General features: G+C 43.0%; 1 protein-coding gene across 3 annotated transcripts in view; it reads left to right on the top strand.

The window, feature by feature from the left end:
• Positions 1 to 18,775, top strand: part of TNR (tenascin R) — a 492,944-nt gene that overhangs the window by 244,157 nt on the left and 230,012 nt on the right. For 2 of the 3 annotated variants that reach the window (XM_077278440.1, XM_077278441.1), the window contains exon 3: positions 13,508 to 13,978. In XM_077278440.1, coding sequence (XP_077134555.1) covers positions 13,508 to 13,978 — 471 coding nt within the window. Of the gene's footprint in view, positions 1 to 1,556; positions 1,671 to 13,507; positions 13,979 to 18,775 lie in introns of those variants that run through there. The other variant, XM_077278442.1, reaches the window with a different exon arrangement.

Raw genomic sequence — 18,775 nt, 5'->3', positions numbered from 1 at the left:
CCACGTATTTCAGTGCCACGTGCCACGTATTTAAGTGCCACGTGCCACATATTTCAGTGCCACGTATTTTAGTGCCACGTGCCACGTATTTAAGTGCCACGTGCCACGTATTTTAGTGCCACGTGCCACGTGCCACATATTTAAGTGCCACGTGCCACGTATTTCAGTGCCACGTGCTACGTATTTCAGTGCCACGTGCCACGTATTTCAGTGCCACGTGCCACGTATTTAAGTGCCACGTGCCACGTATTTCAGTGCCACGTATTTAAGTGCCACGTGCCACGTATTTAAGTGACACGTATCATGTATTTAAGTGACACGTATCACGTATAAGTGACACGTGTCACGTATTTAAGTGCCACGTATTTAAGTGCCACGTATCCCACGAAGATTTTCCATGGAGAACAGACACATCCAGAGATATGTCTGCTCTCCACGGATGCAGCAACACACTGACAGGAGCCATAGTTCCTGTCGGTGTGTCACTGCGCATGCGCGAGCGAGTTTACCGGCGGTCATTGACCCCGGCACTCTCGCTTAACGGCAGTGCTGCGTGGGAAAGTTCAACGCAGCTGTACTGCTGTTAACCGAGACGCCGGAGTCATTGAGCTCCGGGACAGTACGCGATACACTGCTAGGAGCTTCGCTCCTGGCAGTGTATCGCCGGAGAGCAGCCGATCGGCGTGGGACACTCGTTTTATGGATTCTGCGGACAGGGAGTATGGATTTGGTTTATTATTTTGGGATTTTTTCCTGGAGGATCGAGGGCTTCGCCTACAAGTGTGCTGTTGGTGAGTATATACTCTGTGTTATGTGTTGTATGTACTGTGTGTCATGTATGTGTATTGTGTGTAGGTGTTTGGTGTAACTTTACCATTGTGCTAAGTCGCCGGACACAGGGACAACTCTCCCATCCTAATACCGGATGGGAGTAGTAGTCCATACGGCGACTTAGCACAATGGAGGCACTAGCGTCGCATGGGGACACGCACACACACACGCATACACACACACATACACATACACACACACACACACACACACACACACACACATACACACACATACACACACACACAGACACACATACCAAATCAATCAAACGGCCGACACGATCCCCATGCGCCGGTATGCCTCCATGTCTCTCCGCCCACGCACTTCCGGCCCCGCACTTCCGCCGGCTTCCCCGCACTTCCGGCTGCAGCGGTTCTGCACAACAAACCGCAGTAAAACCCGCAGATATATTTTTGATCTGCGGGTTTTACTGCGATTTTGACCTCACAATGGAGGTCTATGGGTGCAGAACCGCTGCGGTTCAGGAAGAAGAATTGACATGCTCCTTCTTTTTTCCGGGAGCTATTCAGCACGGCTTTTTTTTTTAAATTTCCGGACCATGTGCACAGTGTGTCCTGTTTTCCATAGGGTACAGTGTACTGTACCCTGCATGGAAAACAGCTGCGGAACCGCAGCGGCAAAACCGCCGCGATTCCGCGGTAAAAAACGCACTGTGTGAACATGGCCTTAGGCTACACAGCAACATATGTTGCGCGACAGCAATTCTCCAAAAAGTCAAGCGACAAGAACATCTGTGCACCTTGGCTGTCGAGTGACTATTTTTGCATGTAAGCCGCACATTTGTCGCGTACGACTTGCATTGAAGTCTATGACAGGTGAGTCCCGTGCGTCCAGTGACAGAAAATTCAAGACATTTGGAAACATTTGTGACTCTGTAGCAGTATGTCACAGATCACACCATCGGAAATCAATCCACCAATGCTGAAATATATCACTGTGATTTCAATGTGACCGGGAGTATACATATCGCATACTTGCAGTCATACGACCACCCACTTCCAGCACTGACACTGGGAATCGTTAGGCCACGTTCACACATTCAATATTTGGTCAGTATTTTACCTCAGTATTTGTAAGCCAAAACCAGGAGTGGGTGATAAATACAGCAATGGTGACCTACAAATACTGAGGTAAAAAACTCACCAAATAGTCAACGTGTGAACGTGGCCTAATTGTTCAGCAGTATCTCTCTTAGGCCATGGTCACACATTCAATATTTGGTCAGTTTTTTACCTCAGTATTTGTAAGTCAAAACCAGGAGTGGGTGATAAATACAGCAATGGTGACCTACAAATACTGAGGTAAAAAACTCACCAAATAGTTAACGTGTGAACGTGGCCTAATTGTTCAGCAGTATCTCTCTTAGGCCATGGTCACACATTCAATATTTGGTCAGTTTTTTACCTCAGTATTTGTAAGCCAAAACCAGGAGTGGGTGATAAATACAGAAGTGGTGACTTTATATTATACTTTTCCTCTGATTCTTCCACTCCTGGTTTTGGCTGACAAATACTGTTGTAAAAAACTCACTAAATACTGAATGTGTGCACAAGGACTTACAGCGTGCAGTGACTGCAGACCTATAGCTTCAGACCCGACAACCCTTTTAAGCGTATGTGCACTAATTCAAACTAGTGTTAACTGCTTCACCCCCCGGAGCTTTTTTCGTTTTTTTCGTTTTTCGCTCCCCTCTTTCCCAGAGCCATAACTTTTTTATTTTTCCGTCAATATGGCCATGTGAGGGCTTATTTTTTGTGGGTTGAGATGTACTTTTGAATGATACCATTGGTTTTACCATGCCGCGTAACAGAAAACGGGAAAAAAATTCCAAGTGCGATGAAATTGCAAAAAAGTGCAATCTCATACTTGTTTTTTGTTTGGCTTTTTTGCTATGTTCACCAAATGCTAAAACTGACCTGCCATTATGATTCTCCAGGTCATTACGAGTTCATAGACACCAAACATGTCTAGGTTCTCTTTTATCTAAGTGGTAAAAATAAACTCCAAAGTTTGCTATAAAAAAAAAAAAAAAAAAAAAAATTGCGCCATTTTCCGATACCCGTAGCGTCTCCAATTTTTGTGACCTGGGGTCTGGTGAGGGCTTATTTTTTGCGTGCCGAGCTGGCGTTTTTAATGATACCATTTTGGTGCAGATACGTTCTTTTGATCGCCTGTTATTGCTTTTTAATGCAATGTTGCGGCGACCAAAAAAACGTAATTTTGGCATTTAGATTTTTTTTTCTCGCTACGCCATTTAGCGATCAGGTTAATTCTTTGTTTTTATTGATAGATCGGGCGATTCTGAACGCGGCGATACCAAATATGTGTAGGTTTGATTTTTTTTTTTTTTTTAATTGTTTTATTTTGATTTGGGGCGAAAGGGGGGTGATTTGAACTTTTATATGTTTTTTTTTATATATATATTTTTAAACACTTTTTTTTAATTTTGGCATGCTTCAATAGCCTCCATAGGAGGCTAGAAGCATGCACAACTCGATCACCTCTGCTACATAGAGGTGAAGCACAGATCACCTCTATGTAGCAGAAATGCAGGGTTGCTTTGAACGCCGACCACAGGGTGGCGCTCAAAGCAATCGGCCATCAACAACCATAGAGGTCTCAAGGAGACCTCTGGTTGTTATGGCAATGCACCGATGACCCCCGATCATGTGACGGGGGTCAGCGGTGCGAGCACTTCCGGCCGGGAGCGCTCGTTAAATGCCGCTGTCAGCGTTTGACAGCGGCATTTAACTAGTTAATGGGCGCGGGCGGATCCCGATTCCGCTCGCGCTCATTGCGCGTACATGTCAGCTGTACAAAACAGCTGACATGTCGCGGCTTTGAGGTGGGCTCACCGCCGGAGCCCACCTCAAAGCGGGGGTTCTGCCAGCTGATGTACTATTCCGTCAGCTGGCAGAAAGGGGTTAAAACACCAAAAGTCACAAAATTTTTGTTCAGCCCTCAGGGTGTTTTATGACATTATTATGTGTGAAATAAATGAAAAATAAATGTAAAAAGCAAGAAATAATATAATTAAAAAAAAAGTCATACAAATTGCTGTTGCTTTTAGCTCCGTCCAATTAAAAGAGGTCCTTATGTTCAACATATAAAAATAATTTCTATGGAAGCAGAAATAACATGAGGGCAAAAAAATATTAGTGCTTTGTGGTCATAAAAAAATCAAGATTTGTGAAAAATGGGCATGTATTTTCTTTTTCTTCCTTTATATTTTCCTCTCAATACCAGGATAAAAAAAAGAAATATAAAAATTACATTAAAAAAATTGGAATTTAATCTAAATAGGTCCAAACTGCACTGATTATCTTTTTAAATGGAATCTGTCAGCAGCTGTTTTGCTACTCCCATCTGGGAGCAGCATCATGTAGGGAAAGAGTCCCTGATTCCAGTAGTGTGTCACTTACTCGGCTTCTTACGGCATTTTGATAAAACCACTGTTTTTTAGTTTTTTTTTTCTACCAATATCCAGTTTTCTAAATGCTGAGCTCTGTATAGCCTTACAGACCACTGGCAGCTTTCTGCTCATGTACAGTATGCACAGAAATATGCCAACCAGTGATGGGGGCGGAATAATGTAGAGTTCATGAATATGGAAGATTACATGGAAGAAGCTTTATTAGTAGTGATGAGCGAGTGTACTCGTTGCTCGGGTTTTCCCGAGCACGCTCGGGTGATCTCCGAGTATTTATGACTGCCCAGAGATTTAGTTTTTCTTGCCGCAGCTGGATGATTTACAGCTAGTAGCCTGAGTACATGTGGGGGTTGCCTGGTTGCTAGGGAATCCCCACATGTTATCAAGCTGGCTACTAGCTGTAAATCATTCAGCTGAGGCAATGAAAATTAAATCTCCGAGCACTAGCAAATACTCTGAGACCACCCGAGCGTGCTCGGGAAAACCCAAGCAATGAGTACACTCGCTCATCACTATTTATTAGTCCTCTACTGATTTCCTGCTGATAAAACAGTGATTTTATCAAAACTAAAGCAAGCAGCCTAGTAAGTGACATCACTGAAATAAGGGACTCTGTAGCTACATTATGCTGCTCTCAGGTAGCAACATCTGGTGACAGATTCACTTTACTGTTATTTGCATAGCAGTCAGAGCTCTATTTTTTCTGTTATTGAGCACCAAACCCTCTGCATGTACTGTTTTATTAGTTTATTAAATGTGCATGTGCACGCCCGCTCCACTTGAAGTATATGGGACTGATGCAGTATTGGGCTGTCTCCGTCAGTCCCATAGAGATCAAATATAAATGCAGTGCGCATGCATAGTCATTGTGCCATTGATGACGGCTACTTGGGACCACTGTTTTGGTGATTAGTTCAGACCCTCACCAATAAATTAGTTATCAAACATCACTTGCCATTACTGGAATACCTAAGTAAGGCCCCTTTCAGACATCAGTTTTTTGCTATCAGTCACAATCCGTCGAATTTTGATGCCGCTGGATCCGTTTTTTTTTTTTCTCATAGACTTGTACTAGCGACGGATCCCCTCACGTTTCATCCGTCGTTCTCCGGATCAGTCGAAAATTGTTTGTCTGGCAGCCGGAGACAACGGACAAAATAACGTTTTTTGTGTACATCGAAAAACGGACAGTAACGGATCCGTCGCCGTCCGTCGTTTATGGGCGCCGGAACCGTCAAATGACAGAATCTGGCGATGGATTCCGTTTTTTTAAACTGAGCATGCTCCGATCTTTTAGGATCCAATTAGCCAGATCCGCTAGTCAGATTCGCTGAAAAAACGGATCCGTCGCATCAGTTTTTCACAATCTGCATCAAGCCAATGGATTGTGACTGACGGCAAAAAACTGATGTGTGAAAGGGGCCTAAATGATAATATTTTGTCCATATGATTCCACAACTGGAGGGAACTTTGGCGTTTTTGCATATTAATTAAAGGGGTTGTCCAGTTTTCAGTTACAGGTCTGCTGTCACTCTATGTGACTGCAGACTTTTGAATCCTCACATTGCGCGCTCTGCATGCTGTGAAGATTCTCCGCTGCCGGGAGCAGGCAGCAATGTGACCGCAATATGCTATGCATACTCCTGGCCACATTCTGACTAGACTGTTTCCAGCCTTGCTCAATACACTTGCATTGAGTGAGGTCGCACTCATCTAGTCGGAATGTGGCCGGGATTATACATATTGCGGTCACTGATTGTCCGCTCCCAGCATCACATAGCGCGACTGCAGACTTGTAGCTTAAGACCAAACAACCCCTTTATTACTTTGAATTCAGTAATACACATTATTAATATTTATTTCTATAGCACCATTGATTCCATGGTGCTGTACAGGAGAAGGGGTTACATACAAATTACAGATATCACTTACAGTAAGCAAACTAGGATGGACTTTAGAGGTGCGAGAGAGTTAGAAGAGATTCCACAGAGGAGGATGTCGCAGTAGTAAAGGCGGGAAATGATGAGGGCTTGCACAAGCAATTTACTAGATTGAGGGTTCAGGAAATATTTTTGAGCTGGAGGCGACAGAACATGGAAAGAGCTTGGATGTGCGGTTTGAAGGACAGGGCAGAGTCAAGGGTTACTCTGAGGAAGTGGTCTTCCGATAAATTTCTAATATTTTGCTGGATTCATCCATAGTAAATTGAAAAAAAATTAGATTTGCGCAAATATGAATTTTTGGCAAAAATTTTAAGCAAATTAAATTTCCCTTGGCTTGATTCACTTATCTATACCCTTTCGTATTCAGAAATCTCCTAAGCTCCCCTATAATGGGTGTAAGCGGCAGCCAGAATTTTGGTGTTCACTATAGATGTCTGAAATGACGGATAATTGGTTTTGGGCATTGGTTTTGGGCATGTTTAAACCTTTTGCCCTACAAATCTGCAGCAAAAAAAGCCAAAAGGACACAGCACTTTTGTAAAAGTACACATCTTAGCAAGAATGTAAGCTAAAGATTTACTTGATCAATCTGTGACTCTACATCCATTTGAGAACTACAAATCCCAGAAGACATACTGCAGCTGGAGAGCAATAGTTAAAAGACAACTCCTTTTGCGTTATATGAATCCTCCGCTTGCAATAAGTACCAAATTCCCAACTTATTCAACTCTGGCCTCCATCTAATAAGAGGCGAGACAACACTTGGTACTTGGAGAACATCCAGTAACCTTTGCGATCACAAATAAATTTCTTGAGATTCAGGAATATAGAGGAGGCACATTTGGGTCAAATTCAGCTCCTAGAGACAAGTTGTAAGAGGAAAGGGAGATGGATGCAATGTACATGTTGGAGACCACATTTACATAAAGACAGCAACAAAATGTAGAAAATGCTTCAAATACACCCTGGGGAGCAATCCAAGGTAACAGAGTGAGGAAATATCGCACTGTCGGCTAATTAATACTTATCTGAGAAATGAAGCCTTTGCAATCTCATTACACATCAGTCAGTGTTGCCCGAGAAGAAGGTTGGCAGGTCGATGCCATGGTCAGTGGGAAAAGTGGATTGTTAAGTAGCGGAGGAAGTAACAGTCGGATGTATTGATGAACATCCCAGGCAGAGAGAAGAAGCATCGCAAACACAGGAGAATCAATGCCGAAGGTGATGAAAGGGCAAACACAGAGAAATGATGGGATGGGATTTCTTTGATTAGGATGTCACAGATGTTTGAAATGAACAGGCATAACCTGCAATTATTGTAATATTCTACAGGCCAAACGGTAATTTTCACAGAAGCAAGAGAAAGCCGGTTTTTGATATAACACTATACTAAAATATCCAGTATATATGCATTTATGACGTCTATATACTATGAAAGAGCTAATTATCTCTGTTACATCTTTTTATGAAATGATAACAAAGTCAGGCAGCATATTAGATACAAAAGGGGGGAGGGAGAGAGACTGAGCACTAAATAGTGCAAACAAACCCCCCACCAAGGAAAAGAACCAACTCCATAGCAATGAATGAAAGCGAGGAGAAAAATAGGAGCATACAGGTATATTTCATTAAAACGAGGCTTTATTGGTGAATATATAATTAACACGCATAATAGCAAAGTACAAAAAACACACAAAGCACAGATGTATACATAAATAATACAAGGATGTGTTTAAAAGAGAAATGGATGCACCCCCGGTGTATACATGCCGGTGAGCCTAATTGTGCATAGTTATGCTACACACAGGCGGCCGCTGCAGACACCCATATTGGTGTAACAGTGAAATGCATGCCAAGTGGCACAAAAGTAAAACGCTAGAGCAGCAGCACTTACCCGTGAGGGACACTTAGGCAGGATACACCGGTTAGGGTCCTCCAAACACCACCGCCGACGCGCGTTTCGCCCACAAAGAACAGGGCTTTTTCAAGGGAAGGTAACACTGGAGGCTTTAGACGTCCTTATATAGTACCAGTGGTGCAGCATATGATTAACGCCAGATCGTTGTAAGCGAATGGTTCCGGGTTTGTCGGCGCATGCGCGCGCGATGGGCCAAGCCCGACGTCACAGACCGCGTCATGCCGGGCGCGCGCACCCGGGGGGGGGAAGTAAACCCCAGAGCGCGCGCGCCAGGCAGTGTAGACGTGCCGGGACAGCGGGCGAGGCGAACCGCGCAGCGCAGGCGCGCCACCGTATACCAAAGGAGTGTCAATCCATAGCTGCGGAGATGGAGGGCGCAGGCGCGCACCACCAGCCGGGCAAAAAGTCACGGACCGCGTCATGCATCGCGCGGGCGCCCCGGAAAAGTCCAGGGCGCACGCGCGAAGCAGTGATGGACGCAGCCGGGGCAGAAAGCCGGGCAGGACGTGCAGCGCATGCGCACCACCGCAGCTAGGCTGCCATATTTGAGGCTATCAATACAGGTGACACTATAGAAAAGCGTTGAGTAAGTAGAACCATAATAGATTTTCAGCCACTGGAGAGCACATCATACAGTCATAAATGACAAGCAAGAAAACACCATTGAATTTAAACACCACTATTAACATGCCATACAGTATATGATACACTCCAATAGGTGGCTCCAGCAGAATAAGTCCAAATGCAGAGGCTTAAATTGTAGAAAATGAGCGGGTCCGACGGGATTTTGATTGGAATCAAAATATAGTCATTGTCGGCGGTGAATTCAGCTTGGACACGAAAGGGTTATACCAAATAAGGATGTCAATGCTTCAGATGTCATGATGCAACTAGAGGGTATATAAGAAAGATGCTAACAATTAAAAACAGTTAAAAGACAAAGAAAAAAGAGAGGACCCAAAGTGGGTATCCACTCCAAAGGGGAGATATTAACATTAGAGAGAACAGAGAAAGTATATACACAGGAGTATCAACAAATACTACAAAAATAAATAAACAAGACCTCTTAAATAGATAAGAATATAAGCAGAAAAAGATTATTCATGTGGAGGGTAGATGCCACATCCAAGGGGAAACACCTACCAGGGGTTAGAAGGCTTTCAGGGGATATGTCAATCCAAAAAGGCCAAAGATGATTAAAGAAAGGGGGAGAAGCTCAGATATTCGTTAAGTCCCTTAGGCACCATAGAGTCGACACGGACAATCCAGCCTGCTTCACGCTGGGCCAGAGCCTTTTTATAGTTGCCGCCTCGTGCCCCAAGGTGGATGTTCTCGATGCCCCTGACTTGAAGAGTTCTCGCGTCACAGTTGTGGAACATTTTAAAGTGACGCGGGATTGTCTTCAGGTCAGAGGCATCTTCTATATTTTTTGCGGCACCTATATCTCTAACATGTTCACGGACACGTATACGCAACTCTCTGGAATCTGGATGTGAGCCCGATATAAATTAAGGAGCATCCACATGTGGCATAATAGATGACATTAGATGTGCCACATGTGATGCGCTGTCTAATAGAGAACTCTCTGGTGCCATCCGAGGACCTAAAAGTGGTAGCTCTCATAATATTATCACAGGCCATACAATGGCCGCATTGAAAAGAGCCCAAAATAGGGCCCTTAGTACTGAAAGGGTTGATGGTAGATGGAATATAGTGACTATGGACGAGGAGGCTGTTTAAATTAGGGGATCGTTTGGCCGTCATTGATGGGAATTCTCCCAAGGCTTGAGCTAATGAGGGTTCAGTCATCAAGACTGGCCAATGCTTTTTCAGTATGTCCCTCATGTGGGACCATTCGTGGTTATAGGTTGTGATGAACCTAACCTTCTCCCCATCCATCCTCCTCCTCTGGTCGCTATTGCCCGAATGTAGGAGCTCTCTGCGGGGTGTCCGCCTTGCTCGATTAAAGCCCCGCCTAATACTTCTCCGGCTATATCCACGATCTTTAAAACGCCCCTCCAGGTCAACCGCCTGTGCAAGAAATTTTTCATTTGTCGAACAGATCCGCCTCACCCTTAGGAACTGTCTGACCGGGATAGCCCCGATGGTGGTAGGATTATGGGCAGAGTCAGCATGCAATAAAGCGTTGACAGCCGTAGACTTTCTGAAGACATCAGTCTGGACCTGGCGCGTGCTGTCTACTTCCAGTCTGATATCCAGAAAGTCAATGTACTCTGAGTCAGAGTTGTATGTCAACCTGATGTTCAACGAGTTGTCATTTAATTGGCCCATAAAATCCCCGAGCTGCTGCGCGGTCCCCTCCCACAGAAAAAGGACATCATCAATATATCTTAGCCAGCACAGCACATGGTCCACGCCCCGCATCCCCCCCGTCGCCAAAAATCTGTCTCTCCCATGCACCCAGGAAAAGATTGGCGTACGAGGGGGCGCAGGCCGCGCCCATGGCTGTGCCGCGTTTTTGTAAAAATAACCTGTCCTTAAATATGAAAAAATTATGAGTGAGGACAAAGCGCAGCAGCTCGAGGATTAACTCACACAGGGGGGTACCCAGGTCGGAGGCTCCCAAGAAGAGGCGGACTGCAGCGAGGCCATCCTCGTGATCAATGCACGTATATAATGTCTGCACATCGGCGGTGACCAAGAGGACACCAGGATCCACAATGACACCTTCTAACCCCTGGTAGGTGTTTCCCCTTGGATGTGGCATCTACCCTCCACATGAATAATCTTTTTCTGCTTATATTCTTATCTATTTAAGAGGTCTTGTTTATTTATTTTTGTAGTATTTGTTGATACTCCTGTGTATATACTTTCTCTGTTCTCTCTAATGTTAATATCTCCCCTTTGGAGTGGATACCCACTTTGGGTCCTCTCTTTTTTCTTTGTCTTTTAACTGTTTTTAATTGTTAGCATCTTTCTTATATACCCTCTAGTTGCATCATGACATCTGAAGCATTGACGTCCTTATTTGGTATAACCCTTTCGTGTCCAAGCTGAATTCACCGCCGACAATGACTATATTTTGATTCCAATCAAAATCCCGTCGGACCCGCTCATTTTCTACAATTTAAGCCTCTGCATTTGGACTTATTCTGCTGGAGCCACCTATTGGAGTGTATCATATACTGTATGGCATGTTAATAGTGGTGTTTAAATTCAATGGTGTTTTCTTGCTTGTCATTTATGACTGTATGATGTGCTCTCCAGTGGCTGAAAATCTATTATGGTTCTACTTACTCAACGCTTTTCTATAGTGTCACCTGTATTGATAGCCTCAAATATGGCAGCCTAGCTGCGGTGGTGCGCATGCGCTGCACGTCCTGCCCGGCTTTCTGCCCCGGCTGCGTCCATCACTGCTTCGCGCGTGCGCCCTGGACTTTTCCGGGGCGCCCGCGCGATGCATGACGCGGTCCGTGACTTTTTGCCCGGCTGGTGGTGCGCGCCTGCGCCCTCCATCTCCGCAGCTATGGATTGACACTCCTTTGGTATACGGTGGCGCGCCTGCGCTGCGCGGTTCGCCTCGCCCGCTGTCCCGGCGCGTCTACACTGCCTGGCGCGCGCGCTCTGGGGTTTACTTCCCCCCCCCGGGTGCGCGCGCCCGGCATGACGCGGTCTGTGACGTCGGGCTTGGCCCATCGCGCGCGCATGCGCCGACAAACCCGGAACCATTCGCTTACAACGATCTGGCGTTAATCATATGCTGCACCACTGGTACTATATAAGGACGTCTAAAGCCTCCAGTGTTACCTTCCCTTGAAAAAGCCCTGTTCTTTGTGGGCGAAACGCGCGTCGGGGGTCGTGTTTGGAGGACCCTAACCGGTGTATCCTGCCTAAGTGTCCCTCACGGGTAAGTGCTGCTGCTCTAGCGTTTTACTTTTGTGCCACTTGGCATGCATTTCACTGTTACACCAATATGGGTGTCTGCAGCGGCCGCCTGTGTGTAGCATAACTATGCACAATTAGGCTCACCGGCATGTATACACCGGGGGTGCATCCATTTCTCTTTTAAACACATCCTTGTATTATTTATGTATACATCTGTGCTTTGTGTGTTTTTTGTACTTTGCTATTATGCGTGTTAATTATATATTCACCAATAAAGCCTCGTTTTAATGAAATATACCTGTATGCTCCTATTTTTCTCCTCGCTTTCATCTTTTTATGAAATGCAGCATTATATTGTGCAAATATAATTTATGCATTGATTCTAAACCAAACTGACATGGTTTGAGCCTCATTGTGTGATTTTCTATGAGGATGTATCCTAAGGTTAAAGGGGTTATGCCATAAATTTATGGTGTCTGGTTGCTAAGACCCCCCTGATTTTGAAAATGAGGGACCCAAAGTCCCGTGTGAATGGTATGATAGTGAGCATGTGCGACAGTCAATGCCGCAGTGAATGTGCTCAATATTGTTCCATTCACAGAAGTCACTTTCATACCATTGTTCTCATATGCAGAATTAAATCTCAGACCCTCTATACAAAGTCCCATCCTGCAATACATCATACCTCTCAGACCTTTTATTTACAGCCTAATCATGCAGTACATCACTCCTCTAATTCCTTCCATACACAGCGGCTTACTCAAGAACATCACTCTTCTCCCTTCTCAAACACTTTGTATACATCTTCTTCCTGCATCACATCATTCCTCTCAGCCTCCTCTATATACAGCACCATTCTGAAGACGATCACTCCTCTCAACCCCTCTTATATATAGTATCATCTTGAGGTACCTCACCCCGCTCCTCTATATACAGTCATATTCTGCAGTGCATTACTCCTCTACTTTAAATATAGCCCTGTCCTGCAAACCATCATTCCTCTCACCTCTATACAGAGCCCCATCCTTCAGTACATTACCCCTCTCTCTATATACAGTCAGATTCTGCAGTACATTACTTCTCTGCTTTATATACAACCCTTTCCCGCAAAACATCACTCCTCTCAACTTTTCTGTATACAGCCCTATCCCTCTAAACATCACTCCTCTTATCCTTTCTATATAGAGCCCCATCATATATTTCAGCCCTTCTAAGCTATTAGATTGTGTGAACTTTGCAGGACTTCTTCTCCAAATAGACATGTAAAAAACATGTGATAGGGAAAAGAACCCAAGGGTCATGGAAATAGGGTAATGGTTTAAAGAAATATCAAGTTCTTCTGTCCTGAGATCTAAAATCCAGCACTATAATTAGAGGTGAAGGTCATTTGATCTTTGCTCTAGGGCCTCTTCTGTTCTCTGTATGCAATTTTATAGGACATTATGTTTATTCAGTCTGGTTGTTTATTTTTGTGACACTGTAATTAAATAGGATAATTCTTTTCCATTTTTACAGGTCTTACAGAATTTGCACCTCCTTGCAGCGGACATGGAAACTTTAGTCTGGACTCTTGCGTATGCAGCCAAGGTTGGGGAGGCGAAGACTGTTCAGAACCCTTGTGCCCCCTAGGCTGCTCTGGAAAAGGTACCTGTATCGAGGGCATCTGTGTATGTGAGCCAGACTACACAGGGGAGTGGTGTACAGATCTGTTATGCCCAGAGGAATGCAGTCCACATGGGCACTGTCAAGATGGACAATGTGTCTGCCAAGAACCATACACCGGTATCGGCTGTGCAGAGCTCCGCTGCCCAGGTGACTGTTTGGGAAAAGGACGTTGTGCCAATGGAACCTGCGTATGCCAAGATGGTTATGCCGGAGAGGACTGCGGACGCATGTGGTGTGTGAATGCCTGCAGTGGGCGAGGGCAATGCCAGGATGGTGTCTGTGAGTGCGAGGAGGGGTACAGTGGGCAGGACTGTTCTGAAGGTAAGGAAAAAAGTAATCATTTTAAGATCATGACCTGTCTGTGGAAAGTTTATTATAGAAAGTAAAATCCAAAAAGTATCAACACATAACAGAAGAAATATAATTTATAGTTCATATTCACCAGATTTATTACAGGAGTATTTCTGGTTCAACATATCGATGACCTAGGGATAGGTCAACAATATCCAATCAGCTGGTTTCCGGCACCTCCACAGATTAGCTCCTATTGAAGTGAATGGAATCCGAGCAGCAGTACCTGAGAATCGAGACTACACAGTATACCGAATTATTATGTTCCATCTTTTACGATGCATATTTCTGGTGGCCAGTGGACCTGGTAACATGATTGATGGAAGTACTGGACATTCAATGATCTTATATAAATGATCTATCCTATCTTGTCATGAATATATTAGTCCAGGACAACTTTTTTAGAGATTTTGTGATGTGCATGACCCCTGTCAAATACATATTCGACAAACGAGTACTCCAATACATTCATACTGGTTACAAAATGGAAGGAGCTAATGGTCAAACCAATTTCCATGTCCTTAAGGCAAATCTCTTTCTGCTTTTTAATATCTTGCAATTTAAAGGTTTAAAATTATGTGCCAATTAATTTTGTCATATAATTTTATAGATAGCCTTTGTTTTTCTTATCCATGGCTCCAAATCCTCAGCATTTAAAGGAAGACATGCTGATTCCCTTCAGCCGCCTTTAGTGGAAGCGTGGGAGGATACTGCCCACTTTCTTGTAGCGTTTAATATATACAACTAATGTAGTATAATACCTCCTAAGCTCCCTCTAGTGATATTGGCTCCCAAATGTCCTTTTCAGCTAAATACCAGGCATATTTTACAGCCCTTAATGTTGGTTCTGTGAGCCGCACAGTTTGATGTGCTGGCATACATTAGTTTGCCCCATTTTTGAGCATTTCATAACAAATGGTAGACAAGGGGAGACCCTTAATGGAAAAAAAACAAGACTTGGGTCTTTGGTTTATTATGAAATGTTTGTTTTATTTAGTTTTACATTTGACACCGAGGATTTTGTTTTTCCAAACACAAAGTGGACCTTTCACTAAATATTTCATGTTAAACTTAATACACAATAAAATAATAGCTGCAGAACTGAATAAAATGTTTTGGGGTTTTTTCTCTCTCCAATACAGAAATATTAGCAATCAAAGTATTTGGCTGTTAGTGAATTAACCCACTTGGATTTAACAAAAATTATCAGATAATGGGGTGTGTACTTCTTCTCCCTGTATAATGCTGACCAATCATAAGCAGACTACAATATTCAGGGGAAAGAAGAACACGCCTCCACCATAGCTCTTCTCCCTGTATAATGCTGACCAATCAATAAACAACCTGCAATATTCAGAGGAAAGAAGAACACGCCTCCACCATAGCTGAGAGCAATTTAATAAGAAAAATTTGGTGAAAGATCCTCTTTCAGATAATAATGAAGATGATTATGCAAAGTGTAAAACAGAAGTACAAGAGTTAAAATAACTGAGAGACAATTAGTAATCCTTCCTAAATGAGTGTGGGAGAATTTTGAGATTTCTGCCAAAAACCTGCCATGCTATTATACTGTTTTAAAATCATTTTAATCCACATAAGTAAAAATAACAACTCAATGAAAATGTTTCTAAATGAATGTGGCAGAATTTTACAGAGTTCAAGATCAAAATGTGAATTATTATTCCAATCTGACAACTTTTCAATAACCACAGAACAAAGATGTTTATATTCTATATTCGATGTGTTACTGGCGCAAACACATTTCCATTTAGTTTTAAAGGTTCAAAACAACTTCTGAAAGACGTAGCGGGGGGTTGTGGAGCTGAAAGAATAGCACCTGCAGTACTAGAACACACTCATACGGAGAGACCCAATTCATTCATACAACATTATCCAACTCACAGCGGACTGGAAGATTTTTTTTTTTTTTTTTAACACCTGCGCAATAAACTGATACTTGATGTATGTTCTCTATAGAGCTGAAAATCGGTCAAAACAGGCACCCCATAGGGTAGCTGCATCCAAAGAAGAATGCAACAAAAGGGTATTTTGCAAACGAAGCGTTTACTGGCAACATAGTGTAAAATGGATGGTGAAAGAAGACCATATTCATGACACTTTTACTCCACAAAAACTGCTAGAAGAATTTTTTCTTGCATTTTTTGTTTGGTCATGAATATTTTAGGTACAACCATTGTTCAGTACCCTACACCATATTTCTGAATATTAATTTCATAACCTATAGCGCGTTGGACTCTATTTGCTCATTAACTTACCCTTCATTGTCCATTGAAGTACAACCCTAGTATTAACATTTCCTATTGGTTCGATATATTCTAATTTGGAGAGAGACCAGCTATCAAAAGAAAATTGTGGTGATACTCTGTTGGGAGACATTTATGCTATACTAGATGGTGGCCTGATTCTAACGCATCGGGTATTCTAGAGTATGTATGTAGTTTATTTATGAAGTAAACGTGACTGAACTACGTGACACTGTGACTGACAGAACTTGTTCAGTAAACGTGACTGACAGAACTTGTTCAGTAAACGTAACTGAAATTCGTGGCACTGTGGCTGACAGAACTTGTTCAGTAAACGTGACTGAAATTCGTGGTACTGTGGCTGACAGAACTTGTTCAGTAAATGTGACTGACAGAACTTGTTCAGTAAACGTGACTGAACTACGTGGCACTGTGACTGACAGAACTTTTTCAGTAAACGTGACTGAACTTCGTGGCACTGTGGCTGACAGAACTTTTTCAGTAAACGTGACTGAACTTCGTGGCACTGTGGCTGACAGAACTTGTTCAGTAAACGTGACTGACAGAACTTATTCAGTAAACATGACTGAACTACGTGGCCCTGTGACTGAGAGAACTTGTTCAGTAAATGTGAGTGAACTATGTGGCACTGTGACTGACAGAACTTGTTCAGTAAGCGTGACTGAACTACATGGCACTGTGACTGACAGAACTGTGCCTGTCACTGATTGGTCACGGGCGGCTGGCGCGACCAATCAGCGATGCGGGATTTCCGTTACAGACAAACAGAATTAGACGATTATATAGTAGATGTGACTATTGATGGCCACCCAGTAATTACCGTACTATGTGTTTTGCAGGCAGAAAACAGTTTTGCTAGCATGTCACAATAATATATTGAGTTGTATTGTGAGAATTTTGAGAAGGGTAATAGTGAACACATCTATAAAAGTACATGCGGCTGCATCGCTTTCAAGCATGTTAACCTCAGCGCTGACATGATTAATGCCAGAATATCTACAAAATGTCTAGATTTTAGTGTGCAGGTGCATATGATTTAAAAATGAGTTATATTGACACACATGAATAAATCTATGTGTACATTATTATAGTACCACATTGTGATCATGGGAATAATTCCTTAAAGGGAACCTGTCACCACTTATATTGAGTCTCTTAACAAATGCCACCACCTTCATCTGCTTCTGTACTTTATTCCACTAACATATCTATCAAAACGTGTTCTCTCCCCTTGTGTATCCCCAAAAATATCAATTTTAATTGCTCCCGTGCTCCCACCTCTGATAAATACTTTTAGAATGCATTCTATGCTTCTGTGCCCTCGCTGCTCCTGCACAGTCCCCTGCCAGTGACCTATTTTATCTTTAGCCATCTACATTACTGTAGCTGTCTGATCTGTAGACCATAATAGCTTTTTCAATAGCGTTTTCAACAGAGCTCAACACTCCTGTCCTCCTCCACAATGGATCTTGTAGTTATTAGGCATGGCAGAGCTGAGCTGTGTTTGATGCCTGCTGCTGACAGATCAGTAATGTGAAATTGCAAATGCTGCTCTGCATATAGCATAATGCATATAGCAGAAGATAATCCTGTGCTATGTGTATCATCAGAACAACATTTGCACTTTCGCATCATTGATCTGTCAGTAGAAGGCTAGAAACCTAGCTCAGCTCTGCAAAGCCTAGTTATTACAAGCACCATTGTGGAGGAGGAAAGGAGAGTGGAGCTCTGCTCTGCTAAATTTGTAAAAACACAATGGTAGCTATAGTGATGTACTGTAGATAGCAGAAAATATAATTGGTCATCCAGGGTATTGTATAGAAGCTGAGAATGCACAGAAGCATATGGTGACTTCTATGTTTAAATTGGGTTGATGACAATTCTGAGTGAGGCTAGTCAGGGGCACATAGGAGTGCAGAGGGAGAGGTATGAAGCACTGAGGAGAAGCAAGATGTTACTGGGAACTGTAGATTTATCAGTGCAAGAATAGGATCATTCCTTGAGCTATGGAAAGCTGGATGCACAGAGGAACAGAAAGACATGAAAAAAATACAAATGTACAATAAAAATACATTATGTTGGGCTTAGTCTGTGTATAAACAAAATGTACGAATTGACTCTACTTTGTGATATCAATGTGATTATGGGAATAACCCTTTTTCTAATACATTGCTTGTGTCAGTTATATATGTAATAATCATGCTTTTCATATTAGCATACTTGTAGTATGTCTGCACTGAGTGTTTACAGGATCCATCGTGACTTTTTTTTTCTTAATGAGAAGTGGGTTATGGATCGATTCCGATAGTATTTATCAACAAAGTTAAAGGGGTTGTGGGTTCGAGAAAAGCCATTTCATATATTCTATTAGTGCATTCTGAGGAAGGAGTGTTCATGATCTCTATAAATTAGCCTGTACTGACCATTTCTCATCTTCACAATCACAAACCTATTGATTTCAACTGCTATTGACTTAAACACT

The sequence above is a fragment of the Ranitomeya variabilis genome, chromosome 8 (genome assembly GCF_051348905.1).
Source record: "Ranitomeya variabilis isolate aRanVar5 chromosome 8, aRanVar5.hap1, whole genome shotgun sequence".
NCBI lineage: Eukaryota > Metazoa > Chordata > Amphibia > Anura > Dendrobatidae > Ranitomeya > Ranitomeya variabilis.
This window is presented reverse-complemented; position numbering and strand designations above follow the sequence as displayed.